At 52.5% G+C, this 22,744-nt stretch overlaps 2 protein-coding genes across 9 annotated transcripts in view; one reads left to right on the top strand and one right to left on the bottom strand.

Annotated features, from left to right (window-relative positions):
* The window catches only part of ZNF236 (zinc finger protein 236), a 132,082-nt gene extending 116,508 nt beyond the window's left edge, over positions 1–15,574 (top strand). Inside the window, exon 29 of the transcript XR_010836922.1 lies at positions 15,447–15,574. The gene's annotated coding sequence lies outside the window, so the exon portion shown is untranslated. The remainder of the gene's footprint in view (positions 1–15,446) is intronic.
* MBP (myelin basic protein) overlaps positions 1–22,744 on the bottom strand; it is a 111,994-nt gene that overhangs the window by 13,215 nt on the left and 76,035 nt on the right. For 5 of the 8 annotated variants that reach the window (XM_067015273.1, XM_067015272.1, XM_067015271.1 and 2 more), the window contains exons 4-5: positions 19,974–20,395; positions 13,062–13,139 (exon numbers count right to left, since the gene is read on the bottom strand). In XM_067015273.1, coding sequence (XP_066871374.1) covers positions 13,062–13,139; positions 19,974–20,395 — 500 coding nt within the window. The remainder of the gene's footprint in view (positions 1–13,061; positions 13,140–19,973; positions 20,396–22,744) is intronic. The other 3 variants (XM_067015276.1, XM_067015275.1, XM_067015277.1) reach the window with 1 other exon arrangement.

The following is a 22,744-nucleotide window of genomic DNA, read 5'->3' as shown; positions in this document are numbered from 1 at the left end:
TTCACATGTTTATCATGCGTACCAGCTTTGAACGCTAAAAGAAAGTGCATATATTTTGGTGATTTTTATAATGAATACATTGGTCACCAATCTCTTGAGGGAAAAGTAATTTAAATCTTTTAAGGAACACATGAAATTGGTTAAGTTGTGTTCTACCTCTCAGAATCTGGGATCAGAACTGTTCATGAAAAAGTCAATTAGTGTATTTATGGCCCTCAGCACAGAACTAAGCATGCAGTGAGCCATTAACTGTTGAATTAACGCATCGACAGTTTAGATCACTTTTAACACAGAGCCCAACACATGCAATAGATCTTAAGTAAATAGAACAATCATCATGGAATCCTTTTGTAACATGCATTGAAAAGTGACTGAACTAGGACCCTGACTTGGAATTTTGGCTATAAGTTGTCACAGATAATTTAATGTAGAGTTATAGCTATATTGTTATAGTTGTAGTGGTCTGTTGCTGAAAAAACGTTTAGTCAATCATATTTCTATATATTAGCAATGAACAGTTAAAAAACCCCAAATATAAAAGCACTACCACATATAATAGCATCAGAGAAACAAAATATTAGTTATAAACTTAGCAAAGCATGTATAGGATCTTTATGCTAAAAACTAGAAAATGCTGGTGGAAGAAAATCCAAGAAGACTTTAAGTGGAGAGACATAGTATCTTCATGTGTCAGAAGACCATGAATAGTAAAGATGGGAATTCTTCCCAAACTGATCTACAGATGTAATGCTCCACCACTCAGAATCCTAGCAGGACTTTGTTTACATATAGAAAAACTAACCTTGAAACTATACGTAACCAAAATAGCCAAACAACTGTAAAAAAGAAGAATAAAATCAGAGGAACCACATCACTTGATTTAAAGATTTCCTATGTAGCTATAGGCAGTGTCGTGCTGGAGGAGGGGTAGACACATAGTTCAATGGAACACAGTAGAGTCCAAAAATAGACCCACACAAATAGGACCAGGTGATTTTTGACAAAGGTGCAAAGACAATTCGATGGAGAAAGCATAGTCTTTTCAACATATGGTATTGGGACCACTGGACATCCATATCCAAAAACATGAACCTCAATCCAAAGTCACACCCTATACAAAAATTAACCCCAAATGGATAATGGAGCTCTGTCTACACTGTAAAAGTATAGAGTTTTAGAAGAAAACAGGAGAAGATAGAAGAAAACCTTCATGACGTGAGGGTAGCCAATAAGTTTATAGACCTGACACCAAAAGCATGATCCATAAAAGAAACAAAATTGATAAACTGAACCTGATCAATGTTTAAAACTTTTGTTTTGCAAAAGACACTTTAAGAGGATGAAAAGACAAACTACAGATGGAGAAAATATTTCCAATCATATATATGACAAAAGACTTGAAACCAGAAGTCCTTCTTGTAAAGAACTCTCAGAAATCAATGGTAAAAAAAAACAAACAACCAGGTTAAAAAATTGGACAGAACACTTGACTAAACACCTCACTGCAGAGGATGAGCAGAACGCAAATAAGCACATGAAAAGATGCCCGGCATCATTAGCTATTAGTAAGATGCAAATCAAAACCATCAGAAGACACCACTACACCCCTATTAGAATGGCTAAAATACAGGATACTGACAGTACTAAGTGCTGACTATGATGCAGTGCAGCTGGAACTCTCATGCTTTGCTGGTGGGAATGCAAAATGGTACCCTCACTCTGGAAAACAATTTGACAGTTATTATAAGGCTAGCCATGTATCAATACTTAACATATGACCCAGCAATCCCACTTCCTGCTTTGAATGATAAAAGAAAAACTACATATTTTTGGAAGTGATTTTTGTAATGAATATATTGGTCTCCAATCTTTTGATGGAAATAATTTGAATCTTAAATGAAAACTTATGATCACACAAAAATCTCTACATGAATGTTTATACCAGCTCAATTCGTAATCACCAACTCTGCAAACAACCCAAACGTTCGTCACTGAGTAAAGGGATAAACAGACTGGGGTATGTCCGTGCAACAGAATACTATGCAGTAGTGAAAAGAGCAACAACTCAGAGGCATCTCCAAGGCACTGTACTGAGTGAAAGAAGCCATTCCAAAAAGATTTCATACAGTATGATCTCATACATGTGACTTTCTTCAAAAGAGTACTCCCCAGGGAGGGTGACCAGAGCAGTGGTTGTCAGGGGTCAGGAATGGGGGAGGGAAGGGTGTGGTGTGAAATGGGAGGGAGGTTTGGGGGTGATGTACCCTTATTGTGGTGGCAGCCATATGAAGCTACACGTGTGTTAAAATTCAGACGTGTACACCAGAAACAACCGAATTTTACTGTATGTTAATTTATAAAATAACGTAAGTCCATTTAACACGGTCTGTCATTATTTGGCCCAAAGTTGGTGATGGCAACATTATGTCATTCTGTGAATTTCCCTGTTGGAGATCTCCACGTAGGCGAGTCTAGCCTTCTCCCTACATCCATCTTACGTCTCCTGGTCTCCAGCTAGATTTTAGGTTTTTGGAGGAAAAAAGAAAAACTTCTACTTGATTCCCCAAAGCTTCTGGAAGTTTGGTTCCGCAAATAGAAGGGGAAAAAGGAACAAAGAAACCCTCTTTCTACTGGGGCTTCCTGGAAAGAGCAAGCCTCTGGGGGCTGGAGGGCTCTGGCCCAGACACAAAAACCCCTGTGAACCGAGCACACCAAGTGCTGGGGCTTCTGTTTCCTCACATGTGAAAGCACGGGGTTGAAACAGAGACTCGCTGAGAGAATTTTTAGCTCTCAGCTTTTACTAAGAGGCCACCTCTGAGTAGCAGCCAAGGAAAGAAAGATAATTCTCCAGCTAGGTTTATGTATTAGGGCGTTTGCTAAGACTCTAGGGCTGCTGCTTAATCTGTTTGTTTATGTATCACTAAGAAGTTCTGTGGTGAGCACGGGAAGGAGAGCTAAGAAACGCGCCTCGGTTGCCATGGTGATGACACCTTTACACAGTGGCAGGGGAGGGGAGTGCTGTATCTGTCACCCTTCATTTTGTTTTTATTGTGGTAAGACATACGTGACGTGAAATCTACCATTTTGCCGTCGTAAAGTGTGCGGTTCAGTGGCCTTAAGTACATTCACAATGTTGTGTATCCATGACAACATCCACCTCCAGAGCTTTTCCATCTTCCCAAACTGAGACTGTACCCAGTAGACACAAACTCCCCCATCCTCTGCGCGACCCCTGGAAAGCCCCATCCTACTCTCTCTCTGAATCTGACGGCTCAGGGGACCCCATACAAGTGGAATCACAGTGTTTGTCCGGTGGCAACTGGCTTCTTGCACTGGTGTAATGTCCTCAGGGTTCAGCCACGCTGTAGCTTGGGTCAGAATTTCCTTCCTGTTAAGGCTGGGTCATATCCCATGGCCTGTGTAAGCCACATTTTGTTCACCCATTCATCCACTGACGGACACTTGGGTTGTTTCCACCCTTTGGCTCTTGTGCTGAGTCACCTGCTCTGACTCGGACCCTGTGATGCTGATGTGGCCCGGCCTCCGACAGGTGGCTGAGGGGATGCAGGTGCCCAGCTTCCTTCTCCACAGCCTGAAGAGCATCCTTTATTCTTTGAAGGAGCATGGTGGGGGGTGGGGGGGGTCGTGACTCTGAGGCCATATCGAAGGCCGGCCTGCGCTGAGGAAAGGGCTCCACACCCAACTTGAGGGGCGCTGGGCAGGGAGGCTCTGGCTGTGCAGGACATCTCTGCTGTCGATGCCCAGTTCACAGTCAGAGCAGGGCCAGCCTTTGTCTCCTGGGCAGTGGGGGAGCCCCTGGCAGGAGTGGCAGGTACTTAAAACGGTGGGTTTTGGCTTATTTGTTATATTTCACAATTTATAGGGAGCGGGTACTTATTTCCATGCCTCACTGTAAACAAGGGGGTCCCTTTCTGTCCTGGAGGAAACAGTCTGGGGAGGGAATGGGCCGCAGAGGAAGGGGGTGACGGCGGGGCTGTCCGGGTGCGAAGGTGACCCCAGTGGGGGGAGGACGGGACACGGGTGAGGCTGCCGACACCCCCGGGGCCGGGGCCGGTCCCCTCCCTGCCTGCATCTCCTCCCTCCACCCCTGTGTCCCCAGCCTCTGCCCCCAGAGCCTGGGACACACAAATTTCCCTTTAAGGAGCCCCCCGGACTCAGCTCCCTAACTCAGGAAGGGTTAGTGATTCTCCAATGCAGCCCTTCTTATCCGTGTTCAGAAAGGATAGAAGAGCCAGAACGGTTCACATTTTACAGTTATTTGCCAGGAATGGTGTCTCTTTGTCCATGTCTATCCTGATCCAAGTAGCTCATCTATTTGTAAGTGATTAAAAGGCAAAGGAGGAATTCAAAGGTCAGTCCTACCGGAAAGTCTGAAGCGGACACCCCGAAGCCGGGGCGGGGCGGGTAGCGGTCACCCCTCTGAGAGAGAGTAATCAGGAACGGAAACGGGGCCGGGCACAGGGCTCCGCCCCACGTGCCGGTCTACACCCGAGGTTAGGACGTTAACACGCTATCTCTAAAATATGTGGAGCTGAAAATCCGGGACAAGTGAAATTAGAAAATTAGTCCAGTTTTTTCAAAATGAAAACTGAAGTTGTTTAGAAAAATAGTGCTTATTGCATGGGGATTTCACATAACAAGAAGTTTGCAGAAGAAATCCTACGTCTTAGGGGTGACTTGGTTCCCACTGATGAACCACGTGGAGACCTGGTTGTCTGCACACGTGAACACGTGAGTCGTGTAGGGGCCTCGGCACGTGATCACAGCACGCGCGGGGTTACGGGGCACTGACGTGTTACTGTTTTTTGGCATCATGATTAACAAAACAACAATAAACTTTTCGGTGGGAAATAACATTATGCTGAAAAATTTAAACACTACGGGAGGAAAGCCATGGGATAAAGGACAACCATTTCATGAATTTTTAACATAAACTGCTTTTTCCATTAGCCTGTTTCATTGTACTGGTTTTGAAAAAATTGTGATTAATTTTCCCTCCACTTGTGATAATGTCCTTCACCAGCAGGGGGGGCTCGTGCACTTGGCGTCCCGGCTGCTTTCCAGTAATGGGAAGGATTTTTAAAACTGTTTTTCCAGTTTGCTGGAGAGCTGGGAGTCCTTAAACTTGCAAGTAATAACAGGGGATGAGTTTTCGCCTGACATATCTGAAGATCAGTGGTCATCAGTTGGGTAAAGATTCATTTCCTTGACTCTAGCGGCTGTCTTATGACAATACGGATGCGGTATTTGCCAGCAGCATCATTTGCATTTGCATTTGATTAGAAACAAATGGATAGTCAGTCCCTCAGAAGAAAACGCTGCCTCTTGAAAAAATTAGTATTCACTGTGCCTGGGGTTTTGTGCTTAGGGGTAAAAAAAAGAGTTCTAGCGCTTGCTTTGTTTCTTGTCTGTGAGAGGAATTTAAACTCTTTCCTGAATCCACCATCAGAATGCCAATGATGGAAATCAGAGTGAATCCATGGCTCTGGGACGCTTCCCCCCTCTGCGTCCACCCCTCCAGGGCTCTGCACCTGAGAGGCACCCCTGTGCGGTCTCCCCTCTCTCGGCCCAGGCTTTAGTTTGCTTGCGTCTCTCCTCCGGGTGAATGACACTGGACGAGTGCACAGCAGGGAGCGGGAAAGCAGCAACATTAGATACACAAGCACAAGGAAGAGCATCTGAGGGCTGCCCAGGTGCGGACTCGTGGCTTATGGTAGCTCCACAGGAGACGACGAGCCTGTTATGGGACCAGCTCTCTCCCTGGTACTTTAAAACCTGGTGTGACGATTTGAGGTTCGTTACAAGATGAGAACGTCTTTTAAATATCATAACTGTGTTCTGGCTTCCCTCAGATCGCAGACATTAACAGGAAGCATGTTCTCTTCCTGCGCTGTTACTCTGTCTTATTGTGTGCTAGTTTGGGAGAAACTGGTCCTTCAAAGACAATGTGTGTCTGATAACTAGTGTTGATAATACCTGCTCCATCTTTTCTGTGTGATGTGAACAGACATGAGCTCTGTGTAGAGCTGCTATTTGGAAACTGCTGCCCTTTTTAAACTTGAAATCAAGCATTTTCACGGAGGTGACTGATGCAGGTGCCCTCGTGCCAGGGCACCTCAACCCACCATCCGTCGGGGTCTGTGGCCACGGGCACCTCCGAGGTGCCCCGGGTCTGGCCCATCAGCAAACTCCTAACCCTGTGAAGGGAAACCTGAGGCGGCCAAGGCCCTGTGCAGCCTGCCTCGCTCAGTGAGAGGTACTGGTGCTGTGTCAGAATGACACAGCCTGAGTGGCCTCTCTGTGGATCTGTCTCAAATATGTCCAGATGGTCATCCAGTGGCTAAAAGCAATGACCATTTTCTTACTGGCACTTTCTTAGTCAAGTTCAATCATACAAGTTCCAGGAACGCACGTTTCTCCCTGTGTCCCTAGAAGGATCCAATATAAAAAAAGGAGCAAAGAAAGTGGTTCTGCTTGCTTTGGAAACACGGGGTGGACGCATTCTTATTTTCACCCTGGCTGGTCACAGATCAGCAATGTTGCTCTATGTGGCCACCTCTTTTTGCAGATGTGGAAGTGGATACTCAAAGGGGTTAAGTGAAGGGCCTGCGGTCTCCTTTCAGCCCCAGCTCCATGTTTTAATCTGCTGTGTCATCCGAGATTCCTGTGGATTCCACGTGCACGAGAAGGAATGTCCCAAACCAAACTCTAGCGGCAGGTGGAGAAATCATGGGCCAGCCACGTGACCAAAGGGAAGGGAGAAGAACTTTTTGCAAGTTTGCAGACTTACCTCCCGTTAAGCTGTGAAGGTGTGGTGCACCAGAAACAAAAATGTGCTCAGATATAAGAAAAACAAATTAGTGTCTCTCGGTGGCATCAATCAGAGATGTCGGTTAATATCTAGAGAACTGGGAAAGCTGTAATCACTGCTCTACTAGAAAACGAGTTTCTGCTTATCTTGGTAAATACTGGTAACTGGATACGACAAATGCGTGGCACATCTAGCGAGAGAGATGAGATTTTTCAGGTTTATTGTTATTTGGAAGGATGCAGTTCTATGTAATTAAAACTGGGGCTCAATCAGCTTCCACTTTCAATGGAAAAGTTATGCCTCAATCCAAGCAGACTGTACTGTCTGCAATGTTCTATTTTGTTCATATGGTTAAAAGCATCCAACTAACCAGCCATCCAACGAACAAACATCTTTGATACTTCATCCTTCAATTTATAGGTTGAACACGACAGAATTGTGCACGTATCCACCAAGTGGCATTAAGGATACACACCTTTAGTAGATGGTCTCACCAGTGGTCCAGAGACACGGGCAACAGAGGAACTTGCATTCTCCTTTTTTCTGCCAGAGAAATCTCCGATTTTGTGGCACCCTCAAAAAACCAGATCCAGGCAGCTAAGCGGTTCATCTCTTTAACCTGTTTGGAACCACAGACTGTGACGGTGTCACTTTTTCTGAACTGCCGACAATAAGGGAGACAGCAGAGTAAGACTTGGGATCAATAAAATGATTTTTTTCCTTGTGAAAGTGGTAAGAAAACCAAATATGCTTCTTCCGTATTGTTTCCTTTATATTTAAGAACCACGACACGTAGTTCACTATGAAACGGATATACTTTTTCTGCCTTTTTCCTCTTGCTTCACACTTCTTTTGATAGTTTATAAAAATCCTTCACCGCCCTCAAAACTCTTGTTTCGGTGACTTGTCCTCCTTAAGGACTTCCTGAAAGAGGCAGCAGCGTATCTTGTGCTGAATGACTCTTATCCGTGGCTGCCCTGTCTGTCCGCCCTTCTACCGCTCTGTAGCCCTTTGGAAGGACGGGTTGTGGCAGCTTTATGTCCCTGTGGCGACTGGCCCAGGTGCTGAGCTAGTTGCCAGTAAAATAAGTACTCTGGACTAGAGCATGTGACCCAAAGGTCACAGGCCTGTGAAAGACATGACACATCTGGCTGGAACCTCTTCGAGCTATGAGTTTCCCCCTTTCAGAGCTGGTCTTGATGAACACGGCGTGTTTTAATCCCCACACCCTGACCGCACGATGCTCTCTGGCCATTCCCAGAAATCACTGGATCACGAGGTTATCTTGGGCCTTTTGGGCACGCTCCTAGTTTTGTGTATTTATGTTTTTCAGGGGAAGCAATTGCTCCATTTCTGGTCAAACAGCTTCTAATATGCCTCAAGAGAGAGCATTAGATTTTTTCTGGCAAGGTCAAGGCGTTTAGATTTTGCAATCTGGAGAGAATTCTTTTCTGTCTGAATGACCTATGTGGTTTTGCCCTACGTTTTTGCCCTTGGCAAATTTAAGAATATGTTTGTTCCTGAATCATTGACTTGAAGGAGTTTAATTAAAGCCGTGGGCTTTTTCTTTCTTTAGAGAAAGCCATGCAGTATCAGCAGCGGGCTTTTCTCAGTTACGGGAGAGATTCACAGGTCGTTGAGGTGGAGATTTTCGGTGACCTGCTGCCTGTTCTGATGACACGTTTCTTCTCAGATACTGGCATGTGAGAAGGCTGGCGGGGCGCGGTCTGTGCGGACGTGTGGGTCGTCCCTGGTCCTCTGCTCTACTGGGGCTGTTGCCTGGCCCGTGATTAGAGGGGCTGGTTTCCAAGCTGGGGAGTTTACCCTGTTAGCAGCCTGTGAAGCCGAAGGCAGCAGGGTGCGGGAAGCACGGCGGCTTCTGGTTTCCTCTGTGATGTTTCACCGGAAATGAGGAAACCGAAGCCCCCCGGCCTTCTCTGCACCGATGGCTTTGCCTCCACTGGACGGCCGTCCAAAAATCGGGGTCAGAGGCCTCCTGTCAAGGACAGACGAAACCTGGGATGTGGTCATGAGGTCACCCTGGACACCGGCACACAGAAGTCGGTGTCACATGTCACAGCTGGCGCGTCCGCTCGTGCAGTGAGCATGTGATGGCTGCGTGGCCCCCGAGGGGGGTTAAACTCGGGCAGGGGCTCTGAGGCCTGGCCTCGGATCTCACCCCGGTGAGCGGGCCAGGATGGTGGGAGAGGAGGCAGTGCAGTGGACAAGGGCCTGGCCAGAGCTGGGAGCTGCGGCCACGTCGGCAAGGACGCCGCAGACCGTTGTGTTTTCTACGCACAGCTCTGTCTTCTCGTCCAGACAGGATGCGCGGCTGCCCCTGGGCCATCCTGCCAGGGACGTGAGGCTTCCTCTGTGGTGCCCAGGCCACCCTCCCTTGTCCCTGGAGGCAGCTCTTCCCTCCTTGTCTCGAGCAGCCCTGGAGAGCTCACAGCCGCAGGCCTGGGCTCGTCGTCCCCGCAGGGAAGGCTCACTGCTATTTCCCGAACTCGGCATCTGGACTGGTGCTGAGAGCGACGCTCTTGAACGTGGGTTTGGAGGCTTCCCGTGTCTCCTTCCAAAACGGCGGGAGGACAGGTTAGAGGTCGGCCTTAACCGCTCCGACTCTTTTCCTTGTTCCCAGGCACCCATTTTTAAAGACCTCAATGTGTCTAAAGTACGCAGAAGACTTCCCAGCATAAACATCAGACTAACAGCTCAGCAGAGGCGTAAACCAAACAATCGCCCAGATGCCTTTGCTTGGCTTAGAATTCAGTAGTCTCCTTGCGCAGAATGACAGCAAATGGTTTAAGGGATGCAGCGTCTGGAAGATTATTCTGGAAGAAAAGCCAAGTTGCAACAGGCTTTCCTGCAAGTGAAGGCCGCGGGCCCGGGCGTAGCTGCACTGGGGGGCAGCGGGTTGGTGGGGCTGGGCTTACGAGAGGTCCCTGGAGACTTGAGGAAATAACCATGGAGTCTTAGTCTTCAGGGAGATGTTTGCAGTCACGGCCTCTGACCCCTCTGCTTTCTGGGTGAGGAAACCGAGGCCTGAGCGCAGGAACCCAGGAGCTGACGGCCAGAGCTGGGGCGGCCTCGCAGGGACCCTGCGAGAGGCAGGCCTGACGCGCCCTCGATGCGCCGGCAGCTTCCGGATGTTTCTCTCCATCGGCCCGGGGGCCCGGGGCATTGGCAGGACCAACAGTTATTTCTGACGTTGGTGTGCTTTTCAGGCCAGGAGAGGAGGCTCAGAGCCGACACACGGAGGCTGACCAGTGGACACAGACCTCCCATGCGCGTTTCCATCCTTACTCTGTGCTCTTCCAGGCGCTCAGATTCTGACTCCTTAACCCCCGAGCAGCCTGGGGACGGTTGTTTGGGGGGTCACAGTGGGCAGGGCGGCTCTGGATGAACCTCTGGGCACCTCCCGGGCTGGGCATCCAGGCAGTGTCCTCTACAGGCCGCAAGGCCCGGTTCCCGGGGTCTGTGGGATGCAGGCAGAGGGGCTTAAGGAAGCCAGTGAGCGCAGCTGACGGCCATGGGGACAGGGGCTTCCCCCCATTCTTCCCGCACCTCCAGGGCCCAGACGTGCAGGTGTGGGTGGGACGGGGACGGCTCGGGCGAGGCACTTGCTCCGCGCTCCCCGCCCTGGGCACCTTTCCAGCTCCTTCCGTCCGCAGGCGCCAGGCGCTCTGGGTCGTGCAGCTTCCAGAGGCCCAGCCGTGCAGAGCCAGGGTGACATGATGGAGAAACCAGAGGAAAGGCTCTGCCTGGCTCCCCACGGAGCTGTCTTCTCTGTTGTATATTTGCTCCTTGATTCTGCCTCGGAATTCGTACTCTCCCAGCTTGCTTTTGGGCCCTCAAATATTACTTCATGCGTGGCCTTGGGCTTCCCGCCATGTCCTCTTCCAGCCCTCAAGGTCAGCCCTGTGTCAGAATCAAGAAAAGTGTTCAGGCTTCTGGAATCAAGGGATTCCTCGCAGGGGACCCAGTCCTGGAAGCGCAGCCACAGTGCTGAGCCCACTTGTTCCTTGACGTGTAGTAGGTGGGGCTGTCTCGCCCTTCCTGGTGTGTGTGTTCAGAGAGACAGACAGACAGGGAGAAGGAGGTCTGGGTGCAGGACGCCAGCCTGACATCGCTCACCGACTTGAAGTTTCCGAACCGCAGCGTAAGACGGAGGAAGCTTTCGGTCCCGAGCCATCTGCGGGTCCCGCACCGCCACCCCCAGCCCCGGCGTCAGCCCTGCGGCCGCGGCCTCACCCCGCGGCTCCTGTCCCCTCTGCAAGCCTCCTTCACGTGCCCGTGGTCGTATTTTGAAACCACTTCGTGCCACCTGGCCCTTCAGTGCTTTCCTGTGTCCGGGGCTGTTAACGCTCTGAGAAACTTAAGCTCCTTCTTGACATACGGAAGAATCCGGCGTGCTGGAGGAAGACATAGTGAACACACAGCAGAGACAAAGGCCCGTAACTGGAGGCCGCGGACGCCCGGCCCCTTGCTGCGTGTCGGGGGCTGCTGTGTGGAACTCGTGCATTTCTGACCAGGTTTGTACATGTGGGCACAGAGGTCTGTCTGGGATGAAGCTGTGGAGGGCAGGGCTGCTGCTCTTTTTCCACCAACAGAGAAAAATCATTCTGCTGTAAGTTCTGTAACATCCCAAAATGCCAAAGCCCTGGCCTCTGGCCCTCGCCGCCCTGCACTGCATCAGAGATTTCTGGCAATGTCTCTGCCTCTCGGTGGAGCGGGCCTGCTTTCTGATGGCGATGTGTCCCGGGGAGGAGAGGACGGGGGTCCCGGTGGCTTCAGGGCACAAGGAGCACGTGGGTCCCGTTGGGGCCTCCGCCCTCCCCGCCTGCCCGCCCACATCCCTGCTGCCAGGAAACAGCGAGCGTCCACCCCAGCTCTCCGCACTCGGCCTGGGAGCCCAGGGCCGCCCAGAAGGCCTCTGGGGCCTAGCCCTGGCTTCCTCGAGGCTGAGTCTGGACCAGGCCAAAGCCCAAGGGCCCCAGAGGTTATGTGCCTCCCCGGGGACGGGGCCCTCTCGACCTCCCCGGGGGCGGGGCTGTTTGCTTCGAGTCGGAGCCACCGAGGGACCCTCTGTACCGGTGAGCACGACAGTCACAACTGAAACACGATTCCCGTGAAACCCGGGCTCGGCGGCAGCACCCCTCCAGCCCCCCTGCAGCTGTCACCTGGAGATGCGCCCCTGCTGCGCCCCTGCCCACCCCAGGGGGCTTGACGGCAAGTCCCTCCCGGCAGCCAGCGGCCCCAGCACCGCTCCCGTGGCCGAGGTCAGGCCCTGGGCTCTTCGGCCGCTCTACCAGCCTCCCCCCGGACCGACATCCGGGAGCTGACCCTTCACGTCGTATGGATCCGCTCCTCCCCTGGGACCAGCCGGCCCCGCGGCCCCCTGTGGTCACCCCGTCTCGTGCGGGCGGAGGGCTCCGCGGTGGGTCTCAGCTGCGGGCACAGCTCCCGGCTGCCCGGGTCCCGCTCCCCTGGCCCCCCCTCTGCTTCGTCTGAAGAGGAAGATGCACAAGCGAGACTCCTGGGGCCCCATCCTCACCCTCGGGACTCAGTCAGAACTAGCTTTCCGGTCGCGTGCCCCGTGGTTTCAACCTCCTGCGCTTTCCCCGGTCGGAAAGGCCGGTCGATGCCCGGGCACAGCGCCTGCGGGGGTCCGAGAGCAGAGGTCTAGGCGGGGCTGTGCCCCCCGCGAGCTGAGTCTGGCCCGGGCCGATGGCGCGCCGCCCCCGGGGTCGCCCCAGCCCGCCGTCCACGTGGCCGTCCCTTCGGCCCCTAGGGCTCCGGGGAGCCGCCGGGAGGGAGGTCCTCCCCGGGGAAGCTCAGCGGGGCTGCGCCTGCAAGAGCTCACTCACCTCGTACTCGGCAGGCGCTCCGTGTCCGCGAGGCGCCGGGTTTCCGAGGAGACGGGGCCACAGGCGGGCCAAGGCCACGGCTGCCGGCCACCTCGGGGGCCTGGCTCGCTTCAGGAGCTTGTCCTCACCCTGGTCCCACCTCCGTCTGGGCGGGACCCCCAGGCGAGGCCGCACCTCCCTCGCGAGGACCCCCCCCCCTTCCGTCTTTGCACATTGTCCTTGCTCGCGTCCCCTCGGGAGCTGCCCTGCTCAGTCTGACAGACGTGACTTTCCCAGGCTCGCGCGGTGGGAGCGAGGCCCCGGCAGTGCCTGCGCCGTCCCCGCGGAATGGCCGCGGCCGCCGGGCGGAGCCGTCTTACCTGGTACACGTTGCACAGCCCGGGCGGGCTGCGGGCATGAGGGGGCAGAGAGCTCCCGCTCTGCTTGAGCCACGGGACCTGCCAGGGGGACAGAGCGGCCACTGAGTCCACGTCCTCCAGCGGGTGAGCTCCTGGCGGCGGGGAGGAGGGCGGGCGAGCGGGGGTCACGATTAGAGGGTGAGGCGCGTGAGGGGGTGGATGGCCCAGCCAATGGCCGGGACTCAGGGGACACGGGGGGGCAGCCCCTGAGGGCTTGGGGGCGGCAGGAAGGACGACAGAGAGAAAGGAACAAGGAGAAAGGTTTAGGGAACAGTTATTTCCTGGCCTCTATTCTGGGCGCCTACAGCTCGTGATGCGACCAAATTTCCTTAAAAACGTGGCCGGCGCCAGACATGTAAGAGTTCCAGGACAGCTGCACGTGAAGAGCTGAAAGGGCTTTTCCGAGTCTGTAATGGAATAGATCTTACGCTCCATGGGGTTTTATTTTATTTTTTCTTTTAGAGCAAGGGTGTTAGCTTTTGCTCTGGATTTACAAGTAGAAGTCTTTCCTGCTCTGTGGGGTTAACTGTGGCTCTCACAGCTGGGTCCTCTCAGTTTGCTCCAGAGTAGAAGGGAATCGCCTCAAGAGCAAGAGTGCTCAGAGGTCATCCTAGCCGACCGCTTGGATTATACTTGCTTATGGCTGTTCTTCACTGCTGGTGACATTCAGAAGCTCAATATTAATAGGGGCTTGAAGTTCCTTCCTGAGCTGTGAACGAGCCTGAGCTCTAGTGCTATAAATCTTCCTAAATACCATCGGCTCCTAACTGAGCGCACTTTCCCTATTTTATCGGCTATGAGAGTTTCTGCCGAATCAACCAACGTTGAGGGATGTGGTGGAGAGAATAGTATTACAGGACCAAGGTAAGGGGCCTACAAGAAGTTCCTCTCATTTGACCTGCCATAGCAAAATGGCAAGAGAGAAAGAGAGAAGGGGGGGGCGGAGAGGGAGAGAGAGAGAGAGTGGGAGAGAGGGGGGTGGGGAGAGAGAGGGAGAGAGGGAGTGGGAGAGAGAGAGAGAGAGGGAGAGGGAGAGGGAGATGGAGAGCCTCACAGGGGTCAAGAGATGAAATCAGTGTAATAGGTTTCAAGAGATGTCTTATACTGGCTACAGATGAAATGGATTTTTAAAAACCAGGTTAACAGTTGGTTATGCATGGAAATAAGCAGTAGTTATGACAGGAAAATATTAACGCATTCTAGAAATATTACTGTAAAGTGAACACACTAGGGTTTCCAGAGGCAAATCCGTGGTGAGCGTGTACTTAGCTGTGCACCTCACAATCCATCTTCTCCGCATGGGAGAGGCGATTTCTATACTAGCAAGAAGTACTGGTGACTTTAATGCATGGTATTGGGTACTTAAATAAGACCCCTGAGTACTTACTTAGAAGCACATCTCAGTGGATAAGCCTGTGGATTCTCTGCCTTGATGAGGACAGGCTGTCCCCACTGAGGGTGAAAACCCTCAAAAATGGCCTGTGGTCCATGCCTACACTTGGTCCAAAGGCAAAGAAGAATTTTAGAGTTCTCTATTTAAGAGCACATCCCTTCTTCATGAAGAGGTCGGTCTCTCTGCGACATTTTCAGGCAGCTCTGGGGGCTGGTGTTAAGGCCCCTCTACTGCCGCCCCGGCTTCCTGGGCGCTGGCCGCGCAGCCTGGGGCGGGGATGGCCCACGGCCCTGAGATGGGGTGGCCCCCTGGGCGACAGACTGGCCCACGGATGCCTCCCTGACGGCTTGCCCCTCCTGCGGCGGTGGGGGGAGGGAAGGCAGCTCCCTCCGTCTGTGTGAGGGCAGAGGGAGGTCCTCCGCCTCGCGTCCAGACGCGCTCAGGGTCAAGAGGGAGAGCGTCTCCAGCAGAAAGAAGGGGCGGGGCACCGGCAGCGCTGGGAGAGAGAAGGCAGGAAGGCCTCTTCCGGAAGCCGCGTGTCACCCTCTCCGCCTTTTACTGTCTCTCACGGAGCAGGATGATTCCTGAGTGCTTAAGAGTGTGGTGGGGCCCGTAATGGAAAATCGCAAAGATAACCTGTCAAAGCAGAGTGTGAGAAGAGAGCTCTCCCGTTCTGGAATGCTAAATCCGTACTTAGTGATTTCCACGGGAGATCGAGGGAGTGTTTTCTTCCCCTAATGATGAGATTATTCCCTCAGGTGTCAAGCTAAGCTCTCCATCAACCGGTAAGAATTGCCTGTTCCTTCTACATCAGCAATGATGGAAAGCAACACCATAAAATGGAAGTGAGTTTAACAGGAGATGAGTTAGGACAGGGTCTGGTGGCAGGATGCGGGCACAGACGAATGGAAGGCAGATGAAAGTTAATTCCATGTCTTTGCGCTTATTTCTAGTTCACCAGCGACCCCGAACTTACCCTCAATTTCACAAACTAACTGTCATCCTCAAAAGAGCCAGCCTGCCTCTACGTTCAGATTCTCCGCCGTTTCTTCTACCCCCTGGTATGTACCCTCCCAGGGGGCCCAGGTGGGGGCCGTCTTTCCTGTGATCAATCACTCAGTAAATGCTATGGAGGGTCCCGTGTCCCAGGCACAGGGGAGAATACAGTCATTTCCCCCCAATGTGTACAGGACGGTGCTTTGAGAGAAACAGTAAAAACCGCAGGCAGAATGAGAACAGTCCTAACAGAAAGACCAGGATACTGAACCGCCAGTGGAGAGAAAAGAACAGAACGTCTGCGTGTAAAGCAGAGGCGTGAAAACTGTGCAGAAGGGTGTGCTCGGGCCCCCAGACTCACCTGCTGGTTGGCTGCTGTGTCAGAAGGTCATGAAAATACCAGTTACACCGTGTGCTTAGTAAAGGGAGGGTCACCAGAAAAGACAACTTTAAAAAATCACATGCAATTAGTCTGTTAAAATGTTTAATAAGTGCATAAAAAGGAAGAAATATATAAAAAGCAAAAGGTCATCACAAAATCAAATCGGAGTACAATCACCAGAAGACAATCAGCATTAATACATCAGCATAATCTACAAACGTTTCGCTCAGAGGGTGCGGCAAAGTCGCTGCCGACACCGGGGCGCACATACCATCCTGAGCTACCTCTCGCCTGGTTACAGACAGTGCAGGAGTGAGGCCACAGGAGGACGCGGCAAAGCGCTGGGAGCCGATCGATAATCGATCCATAATTGATCAGGGGAATGATACTTCAGAAGGAATTCCTGTAGGAAATCTCAAAAAGTGTTTGTCTGAGTGCAAACACATATACCCAGCATACGGGGATTTTTCTCTAGAAAGATGTCTGGCCAAATCCCTTGGCAAACCGATGTACTGAGTGGCTGGGTGGTGGCCGCACAGACTCGCGTTAGCTGAGATCCATGTCACGTGCACCGCTGCATCGTGAGCGACACACTCCCGGCCGAAATGAGCGAGTGCAGCTCCACCGGCCCCCGACTTCAGGGCTAGACTCACTCGGGGTGGGGTGCCCTGCTCAGGCACTGCCTGCCGTGTCCTTCGTGTCACCTCCAACTGTCGCCCTCCCCGGGGGATTACAGACTCTACATCTCTAGCATCGGGGCGCCATGCTAACGGTGAGAAGTTACGTTACCGTAGAACTAAAATGCGTTAAATGAGATTGAAACGCAGGGGGAAAAAGGCAAGGAGCAGAGCACTGTGATTCATTTGCAAGACTGCTTACACCCAGGGCACTGAGCGGCAGCCGGCGCTCTTATCCCACGCAGTCGAGATTAGAGGCAGGCAAGTCATGCTGGGTGCTGAGGACAGACGGATGCTGAGAGCAGCAGGCTGTAAATGCAGCTCTGACTGTCGTCAGCAGAGGAAACAGGTATAACCACCAGTACAGAAACTTGCTTTAAAACACCCGTAGGAGAGCAGCCTGATGCGGAGGACGGTGAGACAGGCCTGTCCCCTTGCGTCCCTACTGGGGGGTGTCCGGGTGTCACATCACTGCGGCCACCCTGGCTATTGTCCAAGCTAACGGGTCACGCTGTTGCTGTTAAGCCTGAGGGTACAGCGCTGGCCCCGGGCGGCGGGTCTGACGCGTGGGTAGGTGGGGCAGCTTAGGGGACCCCCTCCACCCGCTAAAACTGACCAAACGCAGTGGCATCTCCGTCCTGACCACCCGCCCATTCCTCACAGGGCCCCAGGTTCCAGGGACATGGAAACCTGCTTCTTAAAGGCAACAACTCCGCCTTTCTTTCGTCCTGCCACAAAGGCGCGTGGTCTCGTGAATGCACTTTTCATTTACGGCTCTCGAAAGAATATGCCGCCTCAAGGAATTGGTGAGCGCTTTGCTCGAATGTCAAGTCCCGGCCGCACAGAGGGTGGGAGTGCTGGCGCACCCCCAGGGCACGGGGCTCTGCCCTTGCTCACCCAGGGACCACCCCACGTGCCCTCGGATGAGGGAGGCAGGCGACAAACAGCCCCTTTTCCGGGAGCCAAGCGCTCCCATCAGTTTCACACACTTCGATCCAAAGGACCTTTCTAGCACCTAATACAATGAGGGCTCTCCTGATTTATAAACAGAGCAAAGCGAAAATAAGATCAAAACCAAAAAATAAGCCCACACCAATAAATACCCCAGGCTTCTAGGCCATTGCGGGTATGTCACTGGGTGTAGAGTGTATTATGCTTACACCTCCAGTGTTGAAAAGTGAACAAAGAATCCACAGTAAGACAGGTGAGCTGAGCAAGATTGCCAGTAAGACCCACTGCGTATTTTCAGCAAAGATACTCGACAGGAATGTATCCCTAGCCTGTGTTTGTAATAAGCAACTACGGATATGATTTTGCATTCCAACTCTAATGGATTTCTTTGGCGTCAAAGGGCAAGGCTGCCCATTCGAAAATCATCTTTACTCAACATCCAGTAGTGAACAGAATTGATACTTCAAAAGTTCTAAATCAATTATTTAAACATGATTTTTATGTTTAAAAATCCTGTGGGAGTTCCTCTCAGGTCAAGCCCTGCCGGGTTACGGATGGGAGATGACCCAGCATCCTAGTGGTTCCCTTTGCCGTGTCTGGAGTGGCGGGCAGGCCCCCAGTACATCCCAGCGTTCTCATGTACTCACCCCAAACACTACAAAAAAAAAAAAAAATCCTGTGAAAATGTTTTGATTTCTCTGAATCCTTGATAACCTAGCAAGACTAGTTTGTGAAGAGGATGCCTGCTTCTGAGGCTGCAACTTTTCTTTGAAAATGTTGAAGAATATCAGACTTGATGCTGTCAAGGGTGTGGAAAAACATGTATGTCTAATATATATTCATTTTGAGATGAGGCCACAACAATCGGCATAAACGCTCCCACGATTTTATTTTAACTTAACCCATTACCACCGAAATGAAGCTTGTTTTGTAATATACGCTATCCAGCTGCTTAATCTTTTCTGCACAGTTTAAATATATTTTTCCTGTTCTTTGGGTTAAGCAGAATAGTTTAAGGTTTCAAAACTGTCGACGCTGCATGCATACGGGGTGCTTTGCATAATAGCAAGACTTGATTAGGCAGTCAGGGTCTGGTGTGGTTTGACAGCTGTGCTTGATAAAGCACCTCAAATTGAAAACAGCATTAGAAATAGGTCAGAGGACCCACATTTCAGGGTGAGGGAAGAATGCCCCAAAGTACAGGACACTGAAGAAACCAATCAGAAGATGAATTCTATAAGGACAAAAGGTACGTGGAGTTATTCACAGGAAGTCCTGCCAAGTGTCACGTGACAGATCTCAGCTCCCCCAGCAGGTCCCCGAAAGCTCAGCGCTCCTTCACACCACACGAAAGGCGCAGCTGACATCTGTGTTCATCTCCAACAATTTCAGGATAGTCAGTAATTTTAAGAACTGTAGTTAAGAGACTAAAGCAAATTCGAGAAACTCCTGAACTCCCAGTAACCCAGCGTTGATGATGTTATAGGACCACGATGACAAGGGCCTCTGCTCCACACTCGACTCAACGCCCCTTAGAACTTCCCAAAGACCTTTCAGAACAGGCACAGGGCACGGCCAGAAGCAAAGCTGCATCTTAGGTGTCTTGTGAGCACACCCAATAAACCAGGGGCTTTTCTGAGAAACCTCACTCCTTCCAAAATCACCCAGCTATCCAACACTCTAAAGATCAGGTGCCGCGCATGCGATGTATCTGCCGTCGGAATGCCCCTTGGGGATTAGCTTTTCAATGAAGCATCAGCCACAGATGATCTATTCACAATCGGGTCCAGAAGCCACTTTCACAAACCGGACCACAAGAGGAGCAATTTTCTCCTGTGACACATTTTTACCTACAGAACATTTAAATAATGAAACTTCACAAATTCTACATTCAAATGAATAACAAACGAATACAGTTTTGATTCATAGACGCACTCACGTAATCCCTCACACTCATTTATTTCCCTGAACGACTCAGACAAAAGAGAACGTCTGCTCGAGGCGCATTTAAATTTCCAGTTTGTTCCAAAGTCCTCAATCACATCATTGTTGCAAAGCAACACGAAGCTAGCGGCACTGAGTCCAGGAAAACACTGGCAGTAGCCCGATGCGGAGCCTCGAAGCGTGGGCAGAAGCCACGTCAGCCCTGAAGCCCCCAAGCATAAGACACAAAAGACCACAGTGCCCACATCCACGCCACCCCGGAGATGTGAATTCAGAACGTTCTCCGTTCCTGGACCACATCCTGACCGCATCCCTGGTGAGCAGGGGGGAGAGGTGGAAAAATCGAAAGCAGTGACCCAGGCCCCTCCCAGGAGCCCGTAAGCGTCTCCAGCAAGGACAACACGTTTCCCCAGACAGCACAGAGGCTGTTCTCCCTCTAACGGCTGAGGTCACCTGCGGATTCGCTTCCTTTTCCGCTTACACCACCTGGGAGGCACGACCTGCATGCGCCTCTACTCCTCAGAGCTCACCTTGCCCGAGCCCCGCTTGGGTGCGCCCCTGTCCGCGCCAAAGAAGCGGCCGAGGGAGTCGAGGATGCCCGCGTCCCCGTGTCTGGGGAGGAAGCCGTGCCTGGCGTGGTCCGTGGTGCTCGCCGAGGCCAGGTACTTCGACCTCTGGGAGGGTCTCTTCTGAGCCGCCATCACATCCAGGCCCTCGGGAGCAGCCGCGCTGTCTTCTTGGATGGTCTGGAGCTCGTCTGACTCTGAGGGCCGGTCTTTGAAGGTGTTGTCCTCCCTCCCCGGGGCATCTCGGGAAAAGAGGCGGATCAAATGGGGGCGGCCCCCGGGGTCAGCTGGGTGGGCGTCCGGCCAGGCATTCTTCGGGCCCGCTGTGCGCTTGGAGTCTGTCACCGCCGTGTCCTGCAAGGGGGTTCCATTGTTCTGGTCCACATCTGCAAACAACAGTGAGACATGAATACGGTTGTGCAAAGCGGGGTGCAGACAATGCTGCTTTCTTCCCGGGCCGGGGAGCCGGCCGGCTCCTAGCAAATCCACAGGCTGCGCAGGCGCCAGGGAGCTCTGTGCGGCCCCGGGCTGCCTTGGGCAGAACCCGTCCGGCCTGAGCATCCTGGCGGTGGCTCTGTGTCTCAGAGGCCCCGGGAGCTGTCCCAGGTGCTCCAGACCCGGCACTGGGCCTCCCCGAGCAAACAGGGCCAGGCACGCAGTCTCCCCTACGGGCTGCCACTCCTGCCCTGGGGGCTGCAGGGTTGCGGGTGCCACGTTTATCATCTAAAAGGCTACTGGTGCCTAAGGCAAGCGTGCACGGTAGTTTTAGCATTCTTGGTAAAAGTGGAACCGCCCACACCGTTTGCAATCCGTGCCTTAAAGAAACGGCGCACTTAGAGTTCTTCAGTCCCCAGAGCCCACACGGGGCCTCTTGCATGAGAGAGAGCTGCTTGTTCAGGACATTTGCGGTGGGCTTCTCCTCTGTAAGCGGCAACAGTCAGAAAGTTTAAGTGGAAACGGGGTAGTTCACGTGGCACACCATCCTCCCTTAGCTTTTTACAAAAATACACAGTGTTTCTCCCGAGAATGACAACACCTCCATCTTGCTATCAGTTACCACAGGTGCGTATCAACGAATGTCATGTAGTTAGGTTCTTCTCCAAAGTTTATTACTTACCTACGGCAGATGTGGCTTTATTCACACCATCCATCCATCAAACTGCCCAGGGCTTCCCTGGTGGCGCAGCGGTTGAGAGTCCGCCTGCCGATGCAGGGGACGCGGGTTCGTGACCCGGTCCGGGAGGGTCCCGCGTGCCGCCGAGCGGCTGGGCCCGTGAGCCGTGGCCCCTGGGCCTGCGCGTCCGGGGCCTGTGCTCCGCAACGGGAGAGGCCGCGGCAGTGAGAGGCCCGCGTACCGCAAAAAAAAAAAAAAAAAACCTGCCCAGAAATCTATGTACTAGTATTTACCAACAGCATCCGACCACCCACCCATCCATCCATCCATCCACTATCCACCCGTCTGTCCACTTATCCACCCGTCCGTCCACTAACCCACCCGTCCGTCTACCTATCCACCCGTCCGTCCACTAACCACCCGTCCGTCCACGTATCCACCCGTCCGTCCACTTATCCACCCGTCCGTCCACTTATCCACCTGTCCATTCACTATCCACTTGTCCATCCACCCATCCACCATCTAAACCATCCGTCCACTTATCCACCCGTCCGTCCACTAACCACCTGTCCATCCACCCATCCACCATCTAAACCATCCGTCCACTAACCACCCGTCCGTCCACTTATCCACCCGTCCATCCACCCACCCAGCCACCCATCCTTACGAAAGCACCTAGCAAGTGTAGTGTCCCCTGCACTAGGCGAACAAGATGTGATCCTTGTTGCATGAACACAGATGAAAATGAACGTTATGGGTTGAATAATGTTCCCCCAAATGCTGTGTCCACATCCTAATCCCCAGTACCTGTGAATGTGAACTTATTTGACGGCTAGGTCTTTTGCAGATGTAATCCAGTCAAGATGGGGTCTCACTAGACTAGAGTGGGCCCCGACCCAATGATCAGTGTCCCTGTGAGAAGAGGGGGATTTGGATGCAGACACACATACACAGAGGTCACGTGGCATGGAAGCAGCCCGTGGCCTGGTTTGTGTAAAAGACAGGGTTGCCAGGAACACGGGGAGGCGGGTGACCCAGGGCAGACCCTCCCCCCGAGCGTTCGGGGAGAGCACTGCCCTGCCACACCTGGGTGTAGATTTCTGGCCTCCGGATCCGAGGGGTAGAAATTCCTGTTGAAACAGATACAATGTGTAATTTCATGTTGAGTAATGATATGAAAGGAAAGAGCAGGATAAGAGGTGTCAGGAAGGCCCCGAGGGGACCGCTGGATGACACGGGGGTGTGGGCCTAGGGCAGGGCTGGAGGTGGCGGGGTGGCTGGGTGTGGGGGGCAGACGGACTTCTGCAGAGAAGGACGCCCAGGACAGGGTCCTCGGGAACGAGCTTGGCCTGTTCACCAGGGAGAAGCAGAAAGGCCTGGAGCCCGAGGGTGCGGTGCTGGCCGCTGAGCGGGAGGAGGGGGGTAGATGGGGGAAGGCTTAAGGGTGAGAGGAGGATGATTCAAGAGACAGGCCAGCCAGACTATGCAGGGTCTCAAGGGCTGAGGCAAAGGGTTTTCTTCGCAGAAAGTGCCCAGAGACAGCCAAGGAATGGGGTGTGGGTAGGACCAGACTTCGAGGGAGGAGAAGGCTCAGCCTGCAGGTGAGCAGAGGTGCGGGTGA

This window comes from Kogia breviceps, chromosome 15 (assembly GCF_026419965.1).
Source record: "Kogia breviceps isolate mKogBre1 chromosome 15, mKogBre1 haplotype 1, whole genome shotgun sequence".
NCBI classification, from domain to species: Eukaryota; Metazoa; Chordata; class Mammalia; order Artiodactyla; family Physeteridae; genus Kogia; species Kogia breviceps.
The sequence above is the reverse complement of the archived record's forward strand: the minus strand, read 5'-3'. Positions and strand labels throughout refer to the sequence as shown.